The sequence below is a fragment of the Bombina bombina genome, chromosome 4, assembly GCF_027579735.1.
Source record: "Bombina bombina isolate aBomBom1 chromosome 4, aBomBom1.pri, whole genome shotgun sequence".
Lineage (NCBI taxonomy): Eukaryota > Metazoa > Chordata > Amphibia > Anura > Bombinatoridae > Bombina > Bombina bombina.
Window position 1 is genome coordinate 771,617,764 of NC_069502.1, and position 20,679 is coordinate 771,638,442.

The 20,679-nt window shown below is 40.6% G+C and overlaps 1 protein-coding gene across 1 annotated transcript in view; it reads left to right on the forward strand.

Moving 5' to 3' along the window:
* Window positions 1-20,679, forward strand: part of DISC1 (DISC1 scaffold protein) — an 831,610-nt gene that overhangs the window by 348,661 nt on the left and 462,270 nt on the right. The window contains exon 9 of the mRNA XM_053712267.1: window positions 11,217-11,402. Coding sequence (XP_053568242.1) covers window positions 11,217-11,402 — 186 coding nt within the window. The remainder of the gene's footprint in view (window positions 1-11,216; window positions 11,403-20,679) is intronic.

Consider the following 20,679-nt stretch of genomic DNA (forward strand, 5'->3'; position numbering starts at 1 on the left):
GCAACTAAAAATTTTCGCCAAACTTCTTCCCTGTTTGTCGTTTATTCTGGACAGAGGAGAGGTCAAAAAGCTTCTGCTACCTCTCTCTCTTTCTGGCTTCGTAGCATAATACGTTTAGCCTATGAGACTGCTGGACAGCAGCCTCCTGAAAGAATTACAGCTCACTCCACTAGAGCTGTGGCTTCCACTTGGGCCTTTAAGAATGAGGCCTCTGTTGAACAGATTTGCAAGGCTGCAACTTGGTCTTCGCTTCATACTTTTTCCAAATTTTACAAATTTGACACTTTTGCTTCTTCGGAGGCTATTTTTGGGAGAAAGGTTCTTCAGGCAGTGGTTCCTTCTGTATAATGAGCCTGCCTATCCCTCCCGTCATCCGTGTACTTTTGCTTTGGTATTGGTATCCCAGAAGTAATGATGACCCGTGGACTGATCGCACATAACAGAAGAAAACATAATTTATGCTTACCTGATAAATTCCTTTCTTCTGTTGTGCGATCAGTCCACGGCCCGCCCTGTTTTTTAAGGCAGGTAAATATCTTTTAAATTATACTCCAGTCACCACTTCACCTTTGGTTACTCCTTTCTCGTTGATTCTTGGTCGAATGACTGGGACTGATGTAGAGGGGAGGAGCTATATCAGCTCTGCTGGGTGAATCCTCTTGCATTTCCTGTTGGGGAGGAGTTATATCCCAGAAGTAATGATGACCCGTGGACTGATCGCACAACAGAAGAAAGGAATTTATCAGGTAAGCATAAATTATGTTTTTCTGTACATTTTTTCTGCTATTCAGGGTTAGTTATCCATTGCTAATGGGGGCAATCCTTTGCTAAAATTGTGTTTTTACCGGAAAGAATTTGATGTTATAGTTTCTCAAGTTTATTATTTCTCAACTGTCATAACTTTTTTTCTGTGCTTCTTAAAGGCACAGTACGTTTTTATATTATTTGTAAATTGCTTTGAAAAGTATTTCCAAGTTGCTAGTTTAATTGCTAGTGTGTTAAACATGTCTGACTCAGAGGAATATCTCTGTGCTATATGTGCTAAAGCCAAAGTGGAGCCCAATAGAAATTTATGTACTAATTGCATTGATGCTACTTTAAATAAAAGTCAATCTGTACAAATTGAACATCATTCACCAAACAACGAGGGGAGAGTTATGCCGACTAACTCGCCTCACGTGTCAGTACCTGCATCTCCCGCTCGGGAGGTGCGTGATATTGTAGCGCCGAGTACATCAGGGCGGCCATTGCAAATCACATTACAGGATATGGCTAATGTTATGACTGAAGTTTTGGCTAAATTACCAGAACTTAGAGGTAAGCGTGATCACTCTGGGGTGAGAACAGAGTGCGCTGTTTATAATAGGGCCATGTCTGATACTGCGTCACAGTATGCTGAACATGAGGACGGAGAGCTTCAATCTGCAGGTGACAGTTCTGATCCCAATAGAATGGATTCAGACATTTCTAATTTTAAGTTTAAACTCGAAAACCTCCGTGTACTGTTAGGGGAGGTATTAGCAGCTCTGAATGATTGTAACACCGTTGCAATCCCAGAGAAATTATGTAGGCTGGATAGATACTATGCAGTACCGGCGAGTACTGACGTATTTCCTATACCTAGGAGGCTTACAGAGATAATTACTAAGGAGTGGGATAGGCCCGGTGTACCCTTTTCCCCCCCTCCTGTGTTTAGAAAAATGTTTCCAATAGACGCCACCACACGGGACTTATGGCAGACGGTCCCTAAGGTGGAGGGAGCGGTTTCTACTCTGGCTAAGCGTACCACTATCCCGGTGGAGGATAGCTGTGCCTTTTCAGATCCAATGGATAAAAAATTAGAGGGTTACCTTAAGAAAATGTTTGTTCAACAAGGTTTTATATTGCAACCCCTTGCATGTATTGCGTCTGTCTCGGCCGCGGCCGCTTTTTGGTCCGAGTCCCTGGAAGAGACTCTTGACTCAATAACTATAGATGAGATTTCAAGCAAGCTTAAAACACTTAAGCTAGCTAATTCATTTGTTTCAGATGCCGTAGTACATTTAACAAAACTTACGGCTAAGAATTCCGGATTCGCCATTCAGGCACGCAGAGCACTGTGGCTAAAATCCTGGTCAGCTGACGTTACTTCTAAATCTAAATTACTTAACATACCTTTCAAAGGGCAGACCTTATTCGGGCCCGGTTTGAAAGAAATTATCGCTGACATTACAGGAGGTAAAGGCCATGCCCTGCCTCAAGACAGAGCCAAACCTAAGGCTAGACAGTCTAATTTTCGTTCCTTTCGTAATTTCAAGGCGGGAGCAGCATCAACTTCCTCTGCCCCAAAACAGGAAGGAGCTGTTGCTCGCTACAGACAAGGCTGGAAACCTAACCAGTCCTGGAACAAGGGCAAGCAGGCCAGAAAACCGGCTGCTGCCCCTAAGACAGCATGAATCGAGGGCCCCCGATCCGGGAACGGATCTAGTGGGGGGCAGACTTTCTCTCTTCGCCCAGGCTTGGGCAAGAGATGTCCAGGATCCCTGGGCATTAGAGATCATATCTCAGGGATATCTTCTGGACTTCAAATCCTCTCCCCCAAAAGGGAGATTTCATCTGTCAAGGTTGTCAACAAACCAAATAAAGAAAGAGGCGTTTCTACGCTGTGTACAAGATCTTTTACTAATGGGAGTGATCCATCCGGTTCCGCGGTCGGAACATGGACAGGGGTTTTACTCAAATCTGTTTGTGGTTCCCAAAAAAGAGGGAACCTTCAGGCCAATCTTGGATTTAAAGATCCTAAACAAATTCCTAAGAGTTCCATCGTTCAAAATGGAAACTATTCGGACAATCCTACCCATGATCCAAAAGGGTCAGTACATGACCACAGTGGATTTAAAGGATGCTTACCTTCACATACCGATTCACAAAGATCATTACCGGTATCTAAGGTTTGCCTTCCTAGACAGGCATTACCAGTTTGTAGCTCTTCCATTCGGATTGGCTACGGCTCCAAGAATCTTCACAAAGGTTCTGGGTGCTCTTCTGGCGGTACTAAGACCGCGAGGAATTTCGGTAGCTCCGTACCTAGACGACATTCTGATACAAGCTTCAAGCTTTCAAACTGCCAAGTCTCATACAGAGTTAGTACTGGCATTTCTAAGGTCACATGGATGGAAGGTGAACGAAAAGAAGAGTTCTCTCTTTCCACTCACAAGAGTTCCCTTCTTAGGGACTCTTATAGATTCTGTAGAAATGAAGATCTACCTGACAGAAGACAGGTTAACAAAGCTTCAAAATGCATGCCGTGTCCTTCATTCCATTCAACACCCGTCAGTGGCTCAATGCATGGAGGTGATCGGCTTAATGGTAGCGGCAATGGACATAGTACCCTTTGCACGCCTACATCTCAGACCGCTGCAATTGTGCATGCTAAGTCAGTGGAATGGGGATTACTCAGATTTGTCCCCTACTCTGAATCTGGATCAAGATACCAGAATTTCTCTTCTATGGTGGCTTTCTCGGCCACATCTGTCCAGGGGGATGCCATTCAGCAGGCCAGATTGGACAATTGTAACAACAGACGCCAGCCTACTAGGCTGGGGCGCTGTCTGGAATTCTCTGAAGGCTCAGGGATCTTGGACTCAGGAGGAGAGTCTCCTGCCAATAAACATTCTGGAATTGAGAGCAGTTCTCAATGCCCTTCTGGCTTGGCCCCAGTTAACAACTCGGGGGTTCATCAGGTTTCAGTCGGACAACATCACGACTGTAGCTTACATCAACCATCAAGGAGGGACAAGAAGCTCCCTAGCGATGATGGAAGTATCAAAGATAATTCACTGGGCAGAGTCTCACTCTTGCCACCTGTCAGCAATCCACATCCCGGGAGTGGAGAACTGGGAGGCGGATTTCCTAAGTCGTCAGACTTTTCATCCGGGGGAGTGGGAACTTCATCCGGAGGTCTTTGCCCAAATACTTCGACGTTGGGGCAAACCAGAGATAGATCTCATGGCGTCTCGACAGAACGCCAAGCTTCCTTGTTACGGTTCCAGATCCAGGGATCCGGGAGCGGTCCTGATAGATGCCTTGACTGCACCTTGGACCTTCGGGATGGCTTATGTGTTTCCACCCTTCCCGATGCTTCCTCGATTGATTGCCAGAATCAAACAGGAGAGAGCATCGGTGATTCTAATAGCGCCTGCGTGGCCACGCAGGACTTGGTATGCAGATCTAGTGGACATGTCATCCTGTCCACCCTGGTCTCTGCCTCTGAGACAGGACCTTCTGATCCAGGGTCCCTTCAAACATCAAAATCTAATTTCTCTGAAGCTGACTGCTTGGAAATTGAACGCTTGATTTTATCAAAACGTGGTTTTTCTGAGTCAGTAATTGATACCTTAATACAGGCTAGGAAGCCTGTTACCAGAAAGATTTACCATAAAATATGGCGTAAATACTTATATTGGTGCGAATCCAAGAGTTACTCATGGAGTAAGGTTAGGATTCCTAGGATATTGTCTTTTCTACAAGAAGGTTTAGAAAAAGGTTTATCCGCTAGTTCCTTAAAGGGACAGATTTCAGCTCTGTCCATTCTTTTACACAAACGTCTGTCAGAGGTTCCAGACGTTCAGGCTTTTTGTCAGGCTTTGGCCAGGATTAAGCCTGTGTTTAAAACTGTTGCTCCACCATGGAGTTTGAACTTAGTTCTTAATGTTTTACAGGGTGTTCCGTTTGAACCCCTTCATTCCATTGATATCAAATTGTTATCTTGGAAAGTTCTGTTTTTAATGGCTATTTCCTCGGCTCGAAGAGTCTCTGAGTTATCTGCCTTACATTGTGATTCTCCTTATCTGATTTTTCATTCAGACAAGGTAGTTCTGCGTACTAAACCTGGGTTTTTACCTAAGGTGGTCACTAACAGGAATATCAATCAGGAGATTGTTGTTCCATCCTTGTGTCCTAATCCTTCTTCGAAGAAGGAACGTCTTCTACACAATCTAGATGTAGTCCGTGCCCTGAAATTTTATCTACAGGCAACTAAGGATTTTCGACAAACGTCTTCCCTGTTTGTCGTTTATTCGGGTCAGAGGAGAGGTCAAAAAGCTTCTGCTACCTCTCTCTCTTTTTGGCTTCGTAGCATAATACGTTTAGCTTATGAGACTGCTGGACAGCAGCCTCCTGAAAGAATTACAGCTCATTCTACTAGAGCTGTGGCTTCCACTTGGGCCTTTAAGAATGAGGCTTCTGTTGAACAGATTTGCAAGGCTGCAACTTGGTCTTCTCTTCATACTTTTTCCAAATTTTACAAATTTGACACTTTTGCTTCTTCGGAGGCTGTTTTTGGGAGAAAGGTTCTTCAGGCAGTGGTTCCTTCCGTATAAAGAGCCTGCCTGTCCCTCCCGTCATCCGTGTACTTTAGCTTTGGTATTGGTATCCCAGAAGTAATGATGACCCGTGGACTGACCACACTTAACAGGAGAAAACAAAATTTATGCTTACCTGATAAATTCCTTTCTCCTGTAGTGTGGTCAGTCCACGGCCCGCCCTGTTTTTTATGGCAGGTCTAAATTTTTAAAATTATACTCCAGTCACCACTGCACCCTTTGGCTTCTCCTTTCTCGTTGGTTCTCAGTCGAATGACTGGGTGTGACGTAGAGGGGAGGAGCTATATAGCAGCTCTGCTGGGTGATCCTCTTGCACTTCCTGTTGGGGAGGAGTTAATATCCCAGAAGTAATGATGACCCGTGGAGTGACCACACTACAGGAGGAAGGAATTTATCAGGTAAGCATAAATTTTGTTTTTTAAGGTTTAGTTGTGTATTTGAAATAGTTTGAAGCCACAACATAATCAAATGGATTGAGCTTGTAGGTACTTTATCACATTGTGGACATCAGTGTAGCCTACTCTGGGGCCTCCTCTGCCCCGTCACCACTTTCTGTCGGAGTACCGCAAGGCTCTGTCCTCGGTCCCCTTCTCTTCTCAATCTATACGTCATCACTAGGTTCCCTAATTAAGTCCCCCGGTTTCCAATATCATTTCTATGCCGATGACACCCAAATCTACTTCTCTGCACCAGAACTATCTCCTTCCTTGCTAACCCGTGTCACTAACTGTCTTTCTCACATCTCTTCCTGGATGTCCTCTCACTACCTCAAGCTAAATCTCTCCAAAACTGAGCTCCTCATTTTCCCCCCTTCTTCCAAAATCTCCACCCCCAATATCTCTATAACTGTCGACAACTCCATCATTACCCCTACCCCGCATGCCCGATGTCTCGGGGTCACATTTGACTCAGATCTTTCCTTCACTCCTCACATTCAGTCCTTGGCTACAGCCTTCCGCTTCCACCTTAAAAACATCTCTAAAATTAGACACTTCCTTACACAAGACACAACTAAGATTTTAATCCACTCTCTCATTCTTTCCCGCCTTGATTACTGCAACTCTGTCCTCTTTGGTCTCCCCACCTGCCGCCTAGCTCCTTTACAATCCATAATGAATGCCTCTGCCAGACTCATCTTCCTTACATGTCGCTCTTCATCTGCTGCGCCTCTCTGCCAATCCCTTCACTGGCTTTCTCTTGCCTCTAGGATCAAACACAAAACTCTCACTCTTACATACAAAGCCCTCAACTGCACTGCTCCCCCCTACATCTCAGACCTTGTCTCCAGATACTCTCCCTCCCGTCCCCTTCGCTCTGCTCATGACCTCCTACTCTCCTCCTCTCTTGTCACCTCATCACACTCCCGTTTACAGGACTTCTCCAGACTGGCTCCCATCTTGTGGAACTCTCTGCCTCGCTCCACAAGACTCTCTTCTAGTTTTAAAAGCTTCAAGTGCTCCCTAAAGACTCTACTGTTCAGGGACGCATACAACCTACGCTAACCTTTCCTAATACCAGTTCCTTTCCTCCACTGCAATCCCCTGAACCCTCTTAGCATGTAAGCCTAAAAGTCCAGCTGTTTGTAGATCACCTTCTTAAGAGCTGACTACAACAGTGAAACTCTTGGCAGGCCCCTCTACCCTATAATTGTTTTGTTGTACTCCCCCTTTATTTATAGCGCTGCAGAATCTGTTGGCGCTCCAAAAAAAAAATAAAAAAAAAATATATATATATACTTGCTTATTTACTTTAAATTTCGTCTCAAAACAATCAACAATACTTGGAGGAGAGAACAATGGGAAATCATAATTGTATTACCTTCATCTCTTTATATATGGGTTTATATATGAATTTTGAATAGCAGAATTACGTGTCGCATTTATTTGAAATCGCGGATCATTTTTACGAGTGTTAGCCTAATTTGCATAAAACTACTCTATATTGACACTTTCCGTGGACAAAATACTGGCATACTTGCGACGACTAAAATGTGTATTTGCGCACATTTCAGAAGATCGCCAGTTTGTCCTACTTATGCCAGTTTAGCATCTGACGGCGCAGTATATGTAATACCCTGATGTGCGAGGTGAAATTACGGACGGCGTGGGTTCCCTCGTTTGCGCCGAAACCTGCGTCGTATATTTGATCGCTCCCATTGTGTTTTGTGAGAGTTATCAATCTCAGGTGTTTTTGAACTGTAAAGAATGTGCTCACTTTGTTATTGTTAAAAAAAATGTCTGTTCCCATTTTTCTAAGATAAGAAAAAAACAAAAATCGGAAAGATTGGAATCAACCTCATAGTTAGCAAAGAATAACAATACAAAAATGACATGCATAACAAATTAGAGCATTTCCTTTTTTCTTTTGAATGTCGCTTTAAACTGTTTTTATCCTCTTCTAGAAATTTAGCCAAACAAATTTAACATAGCTTAAATTTTCTTCCATATTTATGGCTACCGCTTCAGGACGTATAGAAATAAATAGTATTTTGTCTTTAAAACTGAATTTAAAAGACATGTGGCATTTTGTAAATATGATTGCACGCAATGTAACTACAGCATACAGAGTAATTTGTGCTATATGTAATGGGCAAGCTATATGCATGAATCTTGGATGGCAGGTTTTACCTTTAAGCTACTGCACCCTGCACAGAAAATAGCACAATAATGAAAACCACTGGCAGCCTTTGGCACTGTCATTTTGATATATACATGTTTTTGAAGGCTAGCATAATTTTTGCTTTGTAGCATACAATTTGCAGTCATAAAGATAATTACTTTATAAGACTCTGTAGACATACAGTAATTACTAATATTACTGTGTACTTAACAAAAGCTAATTTGTACAATTTGTATAGCTATATGCTTACATTGAACATCTTTGTTTATTCTTGCTGATAGCTTCTTTTTGGTATGTAGGAGATACACAAAGATTTATTCAGTTATAGCAAACATATACTTAATTGTGTACATTTTCCACATACTTACAAAGTATTAAAGGGGGAGTGTACTGTGAAATTGGGTTCCCCTTAAGGTGCTTCCTGTGACTTGTTATATTAGTTGTAGAGTGTAAACGTTATGGAAAATCAGTCCTTTAGGTTTATTTATGCATATGAAATAGTTGTTGTGTTCACAGAAACCACAACCATATCATTATACACAAATGCTTCCTTATCTTGTCTTTCCTTTGTATACACATTAGCCAATAATTAGAGAGCTATTGAAAATTGATATGTTAGTACCTATCTTGTCCACCTCCACTTAAAAGATAACTACAACTGTTGCCTCATCTTTCTGTAGCTTGTTGTTAGAGAATAGAGCAGTATTAATATTTCAGTATAGGTGGTGGTTTTAACAGGCAAAACCAATTGTTTCAAATGACAAAATAAAGGTAAAAGCTGTTTTTAAACAATTTTATGCATTCCAAATGGGTTATTAAGAACCTAGTAAAAGAAAGAAAAACAATAAAGTATGATGTCCCTTTAAATGGTTTTTTTTCATCAATTGTTGCATTCATTTATATATGATAAATAAATGCTGAAATACCTTTCATTGGTATTCACGAAGCATATATAGTCTATAAAATATAAATTTATATCTTCTAGATATCATCATAACTCTCCTCCCTTATAATGGTTGTGTCTACAGCTTTTGTTATTGACCAATCAATGCACTGCTAATTTAAATATTTATTTAGGCTGTGTGCAATCACAATGTTTAACAAGACCGAAACGCATGCGCATAACATAAATGGCTGCCGAAAACAGATCCAGCTCTGATTACTTGGTGTTCACGTGATCAGAGACATGGTGATGTTGGCAGTTTACTCTGGGACATAGTAAACATGCACTGGGGGGGGGGGGGGTTGTTTGCAGTGCAGATGTGTTCAATTCCCTAGCAGTTTAGGAGCTATTAGCGATTTAAAATCACTGTATTTCCAAATTCACTGTGAGACTAATTTGGATAAGCCAATCATGATGGGCAACCTGTGTTCTCTAGTGTGGCTTACTTCCAGGTAGTGAGCACATATTGAACACATCTGCACTGCAAACAACCCCCTCCCCCCAGTGCATGCTTTCTATGTCCCAGAGTAAACTGCCAACATCACCATGTCTCTGATCACGTGAACACCAAGTAATCGGAGCTGGATCAGTTTTCGGCAGTCATTTATGTTATGCGCATGCGTTTCGGTCTTGTTAAACATTGTGATTGCACACAGTCTAAATAAATATTTGAATTAGCAGTGCATTGATTGGTCAATAACAAAAGCTGTAGACACAACCATTTTAAGGGAGGAGAGTTATGATGATATCTAGAAGATATAAATTTATATTTTATAGACTATATATGCTTTGTTTTGAAAAAATAGTAAGTGCAATCTGCTAAGTTTTAGATTATATTTTTCTTTGTAATGTTTCAAAACTTTTGTAATCCTTTAACTGTGTATTTGACAAACCTTGCATAAAATAGTATTTTTATATCATAAGCATACTTATTTCATGGATGCAGCTCAAGTTGGAGGAGATACCAAGGTAGATTTATTCCATTGTAGTCACTCCTTCCTGCTTCAAGGACATAAGACTGGTAACTTAGCATAAAACAAAATCCTGTTACACTAAACTATGATGACCGTGTCATAGCCAATCCTTTCAAATAGTTCTGTATGGCAGAGCTTGACAAATTCCAGAAGCCAGTGGGCCATGGCTGGTTGAATTCTACTCCTGGTTCCTAAATCTTTGGAATATTCGTTTTACCTATACCATAGTTGCCAACATTTAAAAATAAATTCCAAGGACACTAGCAGAGCAAGCAAGCGGGTTACTGGAGTATTGACGACCTACTGTTCAACTGCTCCGCCCACTCAGTTCTGCAATCAAAACACACCCATTTGATAGTAATAGTATAATTTAGACTTATCCATAGTTTATTATACAGATTACAGCACCAAGCTCTTACACCTACCCAGTCTCTGGAACACATTCTGGGAATATGGTTATTTTTACAACACAGCATCAAAATTAAAAAGACAACTAATATATGAACCCATTCAATAATAATAACAATATTCCATTGGGAATTAATTATATTTAAATAATACACTATATCTATTTATCATCTATCTATCTGTATATGTGTATGCGTGTGTATATATATATATATATATATGCAAACAACAAATGTTGTGCAAAAGAGATTTTCAGGGACATTTCCAGGGACAAAAAAAATCCAGGGACTGTCCCTGGAAATCAGGCACTGTTGGCAACTATGCTATACCGAAACCACCCTTGTATATCTTATTAACAAAGTGCATAGCTGGCTCCTCTGTATTCTCACTAGCTTCTAAATCTGAAATACATTTATCAACCTTCACTTTGAGGAGATATATGATCAGTCCAAACATCTTTAGCCCTATGTTGCAAAAAAAAAAGAAAAAAAAGCCCTCTCTTAATGAGTAGAAGGCAAATTATGTTTTTGAAATTGGTTAAATAATTAGGAAAGCCTCCTTAGTTTTCCAAATTAAATTAATTCCTCCTCAGTTTTTGGCATCATTGTATAATTAGCTCCATCTCCTTGAGAGAACAGTAGCCAGATATCTTTGGAAATGTTAATGTTGTGATGATTGCCGTTTAATATGGCGATAAAGGGAGTCTGAACTTAACCTGAGTTATTGTGTTAGAATCCCCCCCCTCATTTATGGACTAATTAATGCTCTCAAGGGAATAACATACACCTTACATCTAGATATAGGACAATATTTAGACAATTATGTTGTGTCTGATTTTTTGTTTTAAATATACAGCATTTCAAATTTGTTGAAAGCATTGCACAAATAAGCTTTTATTTTGTTTTTCAGGAAATAATTTCTGTGTTAGTAAAGACTTTACTGAAGAATTGAAGTCACTCAGATTTCAGAAGAATTGGCTAGAAAAACTCCTAAATGAAATACTGCAAAAGACCAAAAATGTCCAGTACTTAGACAACCTCCAGAAAACATATAGCAAGTTAAAGCAAAACCTTACGGAAGAAGAAAATGCATTTAGTAAGTTTTTTTGGACGTTTCTTATAATACTCCGTATATATATGGAACATATTATATAATTCTTATATTTTATCATGTATGTATATATATATATATATATATATATATATATATATATATATATATATATATATATATATATATATTAACATATAAGTAAATGATGCAGCATACAAAGATACTACACACTCATATAAAATGCATATGGCCCATAGCAGTTCCCAATGCATAGAGATCCTCAACATTTAAAACAGTAGACATTGAATACCCCATTTGGCACATCTTTATTTTCACCCAAGCCGTCCATCCATCCATTATTATTATTTTTTTTAATTAAATTTAAAAAAACAAAAAATGAAAGAGACTAAAATACAAATAATAAACCAACAATAAAGTATTGTATTATATTTAGTATATTTATATTCGAATCATGAAAAACACTTTTTTTTAATAGCAAGAATAGATATGCACTGCTCTGAGCCATATGGAGTGAACGTTTATTGTCCCTTTCATTTAAATAGGTGCTTATCTAACTGATTGGAATGAAAATGGAGACAACAAAAAGCACCCAAGTACATATAGGACTCAATTTATTAAGCAGTGGATGCTGCTTCAGAGGCCCATCGTTCACATTCGCTTGAAACGAAAGTTAAGAAGCAGCTGTCTTAAGACCGCTGCTCCTTAACCTGTCCGCCATACCAATCTGAAGATTGGGATAATTGACAGCCCCTGCTAGTGGCCAATTGGTCTCCAGTGAGCATTGGGCGGGATCTGGTGAAATGCTTGTGCAATGATAACTGCGGGCAGCGTATGCTATCTGCATGCAGCGATGTCCAGTGGACATGATTTGCTTTAGCGAATCATGTCTGTTCGACATTTGATAAATGGAGCTCATAGACTGGAATGGTGGTCACTTTTATTTTTCAAGTACTGTATTTGCCCTCTAATTACTTTATTTGCTCCAATTGCATTCATTGCATGCTGCAGATATTTAAAACTGGCCTGATTTACAACAAGTTGAAGAAAAAAAGTAAAAAATAAAAGCAAAGCACAATTGTAATTATGTATGAAAATGCCTTTACTAGAGAAACCATTAAATGGGCTACTTAGTAATTTAGGAACAGAATTTGGCCACAGAACTAGTGTACTGATTACAAGAAATGTACAGTCCAATCAGTGTTCTGTGCACACAAACTGACTTTTTATGCTGATATTTCAGATCTAAGAAGGATGATTGAACATTTAAGTTGCAATAAATTATTTTGACATATTTTGTAGTTGCTAAAGGCACTGCACTTTGGGTCCTGTGCATCAAAGCATCTGTGGCTTATGTCAGTTTCTAAAACCTTAAGTACATTCCATGCCTTATTTTATTTTTCTACAATCCAAAAGCAATTGGTTTGCAATAAAACATTATGCCCTTGTTCTTTAAAAGTGCACAGTTAAAACCTGAAGAGTGTACCTGATTATACTCTTTGGGCCAGATTACAAGTTAAGGGCTAAATATTGCTTTGGCAAAAGTGATATTTGCACTCAATTTAGTAATACCAGCGCACGCAAATGTGTGCTGGTATTACAAGTTAAGTGCCTTGTGTTCATATTGCATTGAAGCACTTCCATAGGATCCAATGGGAGCCTCGTTCGGATACCATCATACACAGCACAGAACATATATATTTATGTGTTTATATGTGTATAAAAGCATATATACATATATATTTACAGGGAACACACAGATCCCATAGACCCCAATGTAAAGGCACTTTTCAGTGCAGTTTTTTCTAACATTCCGCACCTGACAACTTTAACCCCTTATAACTGCTTTTTGCAGTTACTTTATTAAAAAATAAAGACGCTACTATTTTTATTTTTGAATAAAGAACACTATTCTAAAATTTTGGGGCAATTTGGGGACATTGAGAAAATTAACCAGAGATCTTGAAATGGCTGGCAAATTTGTCCATTTACGGGCGTGCAATAAATTAGCGCTCCACATGTAATCTGGCCCTTTGTAGGCATGTGTGTGCATATGAGTGAGATGATATACGCTGTGACGTTGCTAATACAAACAAGTATAGGAATTTATTGTATTAAACACTTTCTTAATGGAATTGTAAACATATTTAGACAATGGCTACACACCAGGGTCTTTAATTTGGAAGGGTTGTCGAAGTAGTGGGGTTATACAGTAAAGTATTCATAAAAGAGGGCATTTTACAGTATATCACAGTTTTCTGAAAAACAAAAGTTTGTTTATTAAGAATTTAAAAAAAACAAGCAACAAAGGGAGGAGAAAAAGAAATATGAAAAATTATTAAAAGGATATTATTCATGCTTAAAATTACTTTGTGACATAATTCAGTTGGTGATTGGTTATAATCATTTGTGGAGTCAGAATACTACATGCATGAATAGAAAGGGCCCTTGAGTGTCTAGTAATTAAAATGCCATCATAGAACTGGAAGCAAACTATTGATGGAACAGCAACTTTATGTGGGACATTAGTCAGTCAGATGGTGCAGTCCAGTTTTTAAAGGACCAGTCAGCACATTAGATTTGCATAATCAACAAATGCAAGATAACAAGACAATGCAATAGCACTTAGTCTGACTTCAAATGACTAGTAGTTTTTGTTTATAACAAATTTCAAAGTTATGTATATTTCCACTCCCCTTGTACCATGTGATAGCAATCAGCCAATCACAAATGCATATACGTATAGTCTGTGAATTCTTACACATGCTCAGTAGGATCTGGTGACTCAAAAAGTGTAAATATAAAAGATTGTGCACATTTTCTTCTGTTAAGTGTGATCAGTCCACGGGTCATCATTACTTCTGGGATATTACTCCTCCCCAACAGGAAGTGCAAGAGGATTCACCCAGCAGAGCTGCATATAGCTCCTCCCCTCTACGTCACTCCCAGTCATTCTCTTGCACCCAACGACTAGATAGGATGTGTGAGAGGACTATGGTGATTATACTTAGTTTTATTTCTTCAATCAAGAGTTTGTTATTTTAAAATAGCACCGGAGTGTGTTATTATCTCTCTGGCAGAGTTTGAAGAAGAATCTACCAGAGTTTTTGTTATGATTTTAGCCGGAGTAGTTAAGATCATATTGCTGTTTCTCGGCCATCTGAGGAGAGGTAAACTTCAGATCAGGGGACAGCGGGCAGATGAATCTGCATAGAGGTATGTAGCAGTTTTTATTTTCTGACAATGGAATTGATGAGAAAATCCTGCCATACCGATATAATGTCATGTATGTATACTTTACACTTCAGTATTCTGGGGAATGGTACTTCACTAGAATTACACTGTAAGAAATACATAAAGCTGTTTAATAACTAAAGATTATGTTTAACGTTTTTGCTGGAATGTAAAATCGTTTTCATTTACTGAGGTACTGAGTGAATAAATGTTTGGGCACTATTTTTCCACTTGGCAGTTGCTTAATCTGTTTTCTGACAGTTTCTGTTCTCCCTCACTGCTGTGTGTGAGGGGGAGGGGCCGTTTTTTGGCGCTTTTACTACGCATCAAATATTTCAGTCAGAAACTCATTGTATTCCCTGCATGATCCGGTTCATCTCTACAGAGCTCAGGGGTCTTCAAAACTTAATTTGAGGGAGGTAATTTCTCTCAGCAGAGCTGTGAGAATTATAGTTTGACTGAGATAAAAAACGTTTATTCTGTAATTTGTTTCCTGCTTTCAGAATTTGTTATCTTTGCTAATGGGATTAAACCTTTGCTAAAGTTGTGTTGTTTACAAGGATTGAGGCTATAACTGTTTCAATTTATTAATTTTCAACTGTCATAGATCTTCTGTGCTTCTTAAAGGCACAGTACGTTTTAATATTATTCTAATTGAATTGTATTTCCAAGTTGCAAGTTTATTTGCTAGTGTGTTAAACATGTCTGATTCAGAGGATGATACCTGTGTCATTTGTTGCAATGCCAAAGTGGAGCCCAATAGAAATTTATGTACTAACTGTATTGATGCTACTTTAAATAAAAGTCAATCTGTACAAATTGAACAAATTTCACCAAACAACGAGGGGAGAGTTATGCCGACTAACTCGCCTCACGTGTCAGTACCTGCATCTCCCGCTCAGAGGGAGGTGCGTGATATTGTAGCGCCGAGTACATCTGAACGGCCATTACAAATCACATTACAGGATATGGCTACTGTTATGACTGAGGTTTTGGCTAAATTACCAGAACTAAGAGGTAAGCGTGATCACTCTGGGGTGAGAACAGAGTGCGCTGATAATATTAGGGCCATGTCAGACACTGCGTCACAGGTGGCAGAACATGAGGACGGAGAACTTCATTCTGTGGGTGACGGTTCTGATCCAAACAGACTGGATTCAGATATCTCAAATTTTAAATTTAAACTGGAAGACCTCCGTGTATTACTAGGGGAGGTGTTAGCGGCTCTGAATGATTGTAACACAGTTGCAATACCAGAGAAAATGTGTAGGTTGGATAAATATTTTGCTGTACCGGTGAGTACTGAGGTTTTTCCTATACCTAAGAGACTTACTGAAATTGTTACTAAGGAGTGGGATAGACCCGGTGTGCCGTTCTCACCCCCTCCGATATTTAGAAAAATGTTTCCAATAGACGCCACCACACGGGACTTATGGCAAACGGTCCCTAAGGTGGAGGGAGCAGTTTCTACTTTAGCTAAGCGTACCACTATCCCGGTGGAGGATAGCTGTGCTTTTTCAGATCCAATGGATAAAAAATTAGAGGGTTACCTTAAGAAAATGTTTGTTCAACAAGGTTTTATATTGCAACCCCTTGCATGCATTGCGCCGATCACGGCTGCAGCGGCATTCTGGATTGAGTCTCTGGAAGAGAACATTAGTTCAGCTACTCTGGACGACATTACGGACAGGCTTAGAGTCCTTAAACTAGCTAATTCATTCATTTCGGAGGCCGTAGTACATCTTACTAAACTTACGGCAAAGAATTCAGGATTCGCCATTCAGGCACGCAGGGCGCTGTGGCTAAAATCCTGGTCAGCTGATGTTACTTCTAAGTCTAAATTGCTTAATATACCTTTCAAAGGGCAGACCTTATTCGGGCCCGGGTTGAAAGAGATTATCGCTGACATTACAGGAGGTAAAGGCCATGCCCTGCCTCAGGACAAAGCCAAAGCTAAGGCTAGACAGTCTAATTTTCGTTCCTTTCGTAATTTCAAAGCAGGAGCAGCATCAACTTCCTCTGCACCAAAACAGGAAGGAGCTGTTGCTCGCTACAGACAAGGCTGGAAACCTAACCAGTCCTGGAACAAGGGCAAGCAGACCAGGAAACCTTCTGCTGCCCCTAAAACAGCATGAATTGAGGGCCCCCGATCCGGGATCGGATCTAGTGGGGGGCAGACTTTCTCTCTTCGCCCAGGCTTGGGCAAGAGATGTCCAGGATCCCTGGGCGCTAGAGATAATATCTCAGGGATACCTTCTGGACTTCAAATACTCTCCTCCAAGAGAGAGATTTCATCTGTCAAGGTTGTCAACAATCCAGACAAAGAAAGAGGCGTTTCTACGCTGCGTACAAGAGCTCTTGTTAATGGGAGTAATCCATCCAGTTCCACGATCGGAACAGGGACAGGGGTTTTACTCAAATCTGTTTGTGGTTCCCAAAAAAGAGGGAACTTTCAGACCAATCCTGGACTTAAAGATCCTAAACAAATTCCTAAGAGTTCCATCGTTCAAGATGGAGACTATTCGGACAATTTTACCTATGATCCAAGAGGGTCAGTACATGACCACTGTAGATTTAAAAGATGCTTACCTTCACATACCGATTCACAAAGATCATTACCGGTACCTAAGGTTTGCCTTCCTAGACAGGCATTACCAGTTTGTGGCTCTTCCATTCGGATTGGCTACAGCTCCAAGAATCTTCACAAAGGTTCTGGGTGCTCTTCTGGCGGTACTAAGACCGCGGGGAATCTCGGTAGCTCCATACCTAGACGACATTCTGATACAAGCTTCAAGCTTTCAAACTGCCAAGTCTCATACAGAGTTAGTACTGGCATTTCTAAGGTCACATGGATGGAAGGTGAACGAAAAGAAAAGTTCACTCGTTCCACTCACAAGAGTTCCCTTCCTGGGGACTCTTATAGATTCTGTAGAAATGAAGATTTACCTGACAGAGGACAGGCTAACAAGACTTCAAAGTGCTTGCCGCACCCTTCATTCCATTCAACACCCGTCAGTGGCTCAATGCATGGAGGTAATCGGCTTAATGGTAGCGGCAATGGACATAGTACCCTTTGCACGCTTACACCTCAGACCACTGCAACTGTGCATGCTAAGTCAGTGGAATGGGGATTACTCAGACTTATCCCCTTCTCTGAATCTGGATCAAGAGACCAGAAATTCTCTTCTATGGTGGCTTTCTCGGCCACATCTGTCCAGGGGGATGCCATTCAGCAGACCAGACTGGACAATTGTAACAACAGACGCCAGCCTTCTAGGTTGGGGTGCCGTCTGGAATTCTCTGAAGGCTCAGGGACAATGGAGTCAGGAGGAGAGTCTCCTGCCAATAAACATTCTGGAATTGAGAGCAGTTCTCAATGCCCTCCTGGCTTGGCCCCAGTTGACAACTCGGGGGTTCATCAGGTTTCAGTCGGACAACATCACGACTGTAGCTTACATCAACCATCAGGGAGGGACAAGAAGCTCCCTAGCTATGATGGAAGTATCAAAGATAATTCGCTGGGCAGAGTCTCACTCTTGCCACCTGTCAGCAATCCACATCCCGGGAGTGGAGAACTGGGAGGCGGATTTCTTAAGTCGTCAGACTTTTCATCCGGGGGAGTGGGAACTCCATCCGGAGGTCTTTGCCCAAATACTTCGACGTTGGGGCAAACCAGAGATAGATCTCATGGCGTCTCGACAGAACGCCAAGCTTCCTCGTTACGGGTCCAGATCCAGGGATCCAGGAGCAGTCCTGATAGATGCCCTGACAGCACCTTGGGACTTCAGGATGGCTTACGTGTTTCCACCCTTCCCGATGCTTCCTCGATTGATTGCCAGAATCAAACAAGAGAGAGCATCAGTGATTCTAATAGCGCCTGCGTGGCCACGCAGGACTTGGTATGCAGACCTGGTGGACATGTCATCCTGTCCACCTTGGTCTCTACCTCTGAAACAGGACCTTCTGATACAGGGTCCCTTCAAACATCAAAATCTAACTTCTCTGAAGCTGACTGCTTGGAAATTGAACGCTTGATTTTATCAAGACGTGGGTTTTCTGAGTCAGTTATTGATACCTTAATACAGGCTAGGAAACCTGTTACCAGAAAGATTTACCATAAGATATGGCGTAAATACCTATATTGGTGTGAATCCAAAGGTTACTCTTGGAGTAAGGTTAGGATTCCTAGGATATTGTCTTTTCTACAAGAAGGTTTAGAAAAGGGTTTATCTGCTAGTTCATTAAAGGGACAGATCTCAGCTCTGTCCATTCTGTTACACAAACGTCTGTCAGAAGTTCCTGACGTCCAGGCTTTTTGTCAGGCTTTGGCCAGGATTAAGCCTGTGTTTAAAACTGTTGCTCCACCATGGAGTTTAAACCTGGTTCTTAATGTTTTACAGGGCGTTCCGTTTGAACCCCTTCATTCCATTGATATAAAGTTGTTATCTTGGAAAGTTCTATTTTTAATGGCTATTTCCTCGGCTCGAAGAGTCTCTGAATTATCAGCCTTACATTGTGATTCTCCTTATTTGATTTTTCATTCGGATAAGGTAGTTCTGCGTACTAAACCTGGGTTCTTACCTAAAGTAGTTACTAACAGGAATATCAATCAAGAGATTGTTGTTCCTTCTTTGTGCCCAAATCCTTCTTCGAAGAAGGAACGTCTACTGCACAACCTGGATGTAGTCCGTGCTCTAAAATTTTACTTACAGGCAACTAAGGAATTTCGACAAACGTCTTCTCTGTTTGTCGTTTACTCTGGGCAGAGGAGAGGTCAAAAAGCTTCTGCTACCTCTCTTTCTTTTTGGCTTCGTAGCATAATTCGTTTAGCTTATGAGTCTGCTGGACAGCAGCCTCCTGAAAGAATTACAGCTCATTCTACTAGAGCTGTGGCTTCCACTTGGGCCTTCAAGAATGAGGCCTCTGTTGAGCAGATTTGCAAGGCTGCAACTTGGTCTTCGCTTCATACTTTTTCCAAATTTTACAAATTTGACACTTTTGCTTCATCGGAGGCTATTTTTGGGAGAAAGGTTCTTCAGGCAGTGGTTCCTTCAGTATAAAGAGCCTGCCTATCCCTCCCGTCATCCGTGTACTTTTGCTTTGGTATTGGTATCCCAGAAGTAATGATGACCCGTGGACTGATCACACTTAACAGAAGAAAACATAATTTATGCTTACCTGATAAATTCCTTTCTTCTGTAGTGTGATCAGTCCACGGCCCGCCCTGTTTTTAAGGCAGGTAAATATTTTTTAATTTATACTCCAGTCACCACTTCACCCTTGGCTTTTCCTTTCTCGTTGGTCCTTGGTCGAATGACTGGGAGTGACGTAGAGGGGAGGAGCTATATGCAGCTCTGCTGGGTGAATCCTCTTGCACTTCCTGTTGGGGAGGAGTAATATCCCAGAAGTAATGATGACCCGTGGACTGATCACACTACAGAAGAAAGGAATTTATCAGGTAAGCATAAATTATGTTTTTTTTAATGGAAGTAAATTGGAAAGTTGCTTAAAATTACATGCTGTATCTGAATCATGAAAATGTAATTTAACCTGAGGGTCCCTTTAAGGAAACTACATTTTGCCTATTGTGATATGATGCATATGGGTTCGATTTTTATAATTTTTTTTTCTAATAAAATTATTAGTGGGTGCTCTTCATCCGCTGGCCACATTTATTTTTGTGAAGTGTCACAACACTCATTAATCACCCAAAATAAACTAGTTTGGGTAGATTTTTTTTTTTTTTTTTTAAATTTTTTATTTGATTTGAAGAATAAAAGTAACAATTGGGGACACGCAGGACCCCTGGTCTGAAAGGTATACACAAGAAATTCAGACACGCAGGTCCGAAGTAAATACACATACTGAAAAAGGTACTATGTAAACAGAAAATTCCCTTGAAGCATGCAAATAAAGATGATATGAAGTCCTATTTCCCTGCTCGGGTAATAAACAAGTTAAAACTAGCCAGTAGGGAAACTAGTATTGTTTTGGGATGGTTAGATTTGCGGCGAAAGTAGTTCGCCTAGTTTGAACCCTGGTGTGGGTTCTATAGAAATGGGGGGCA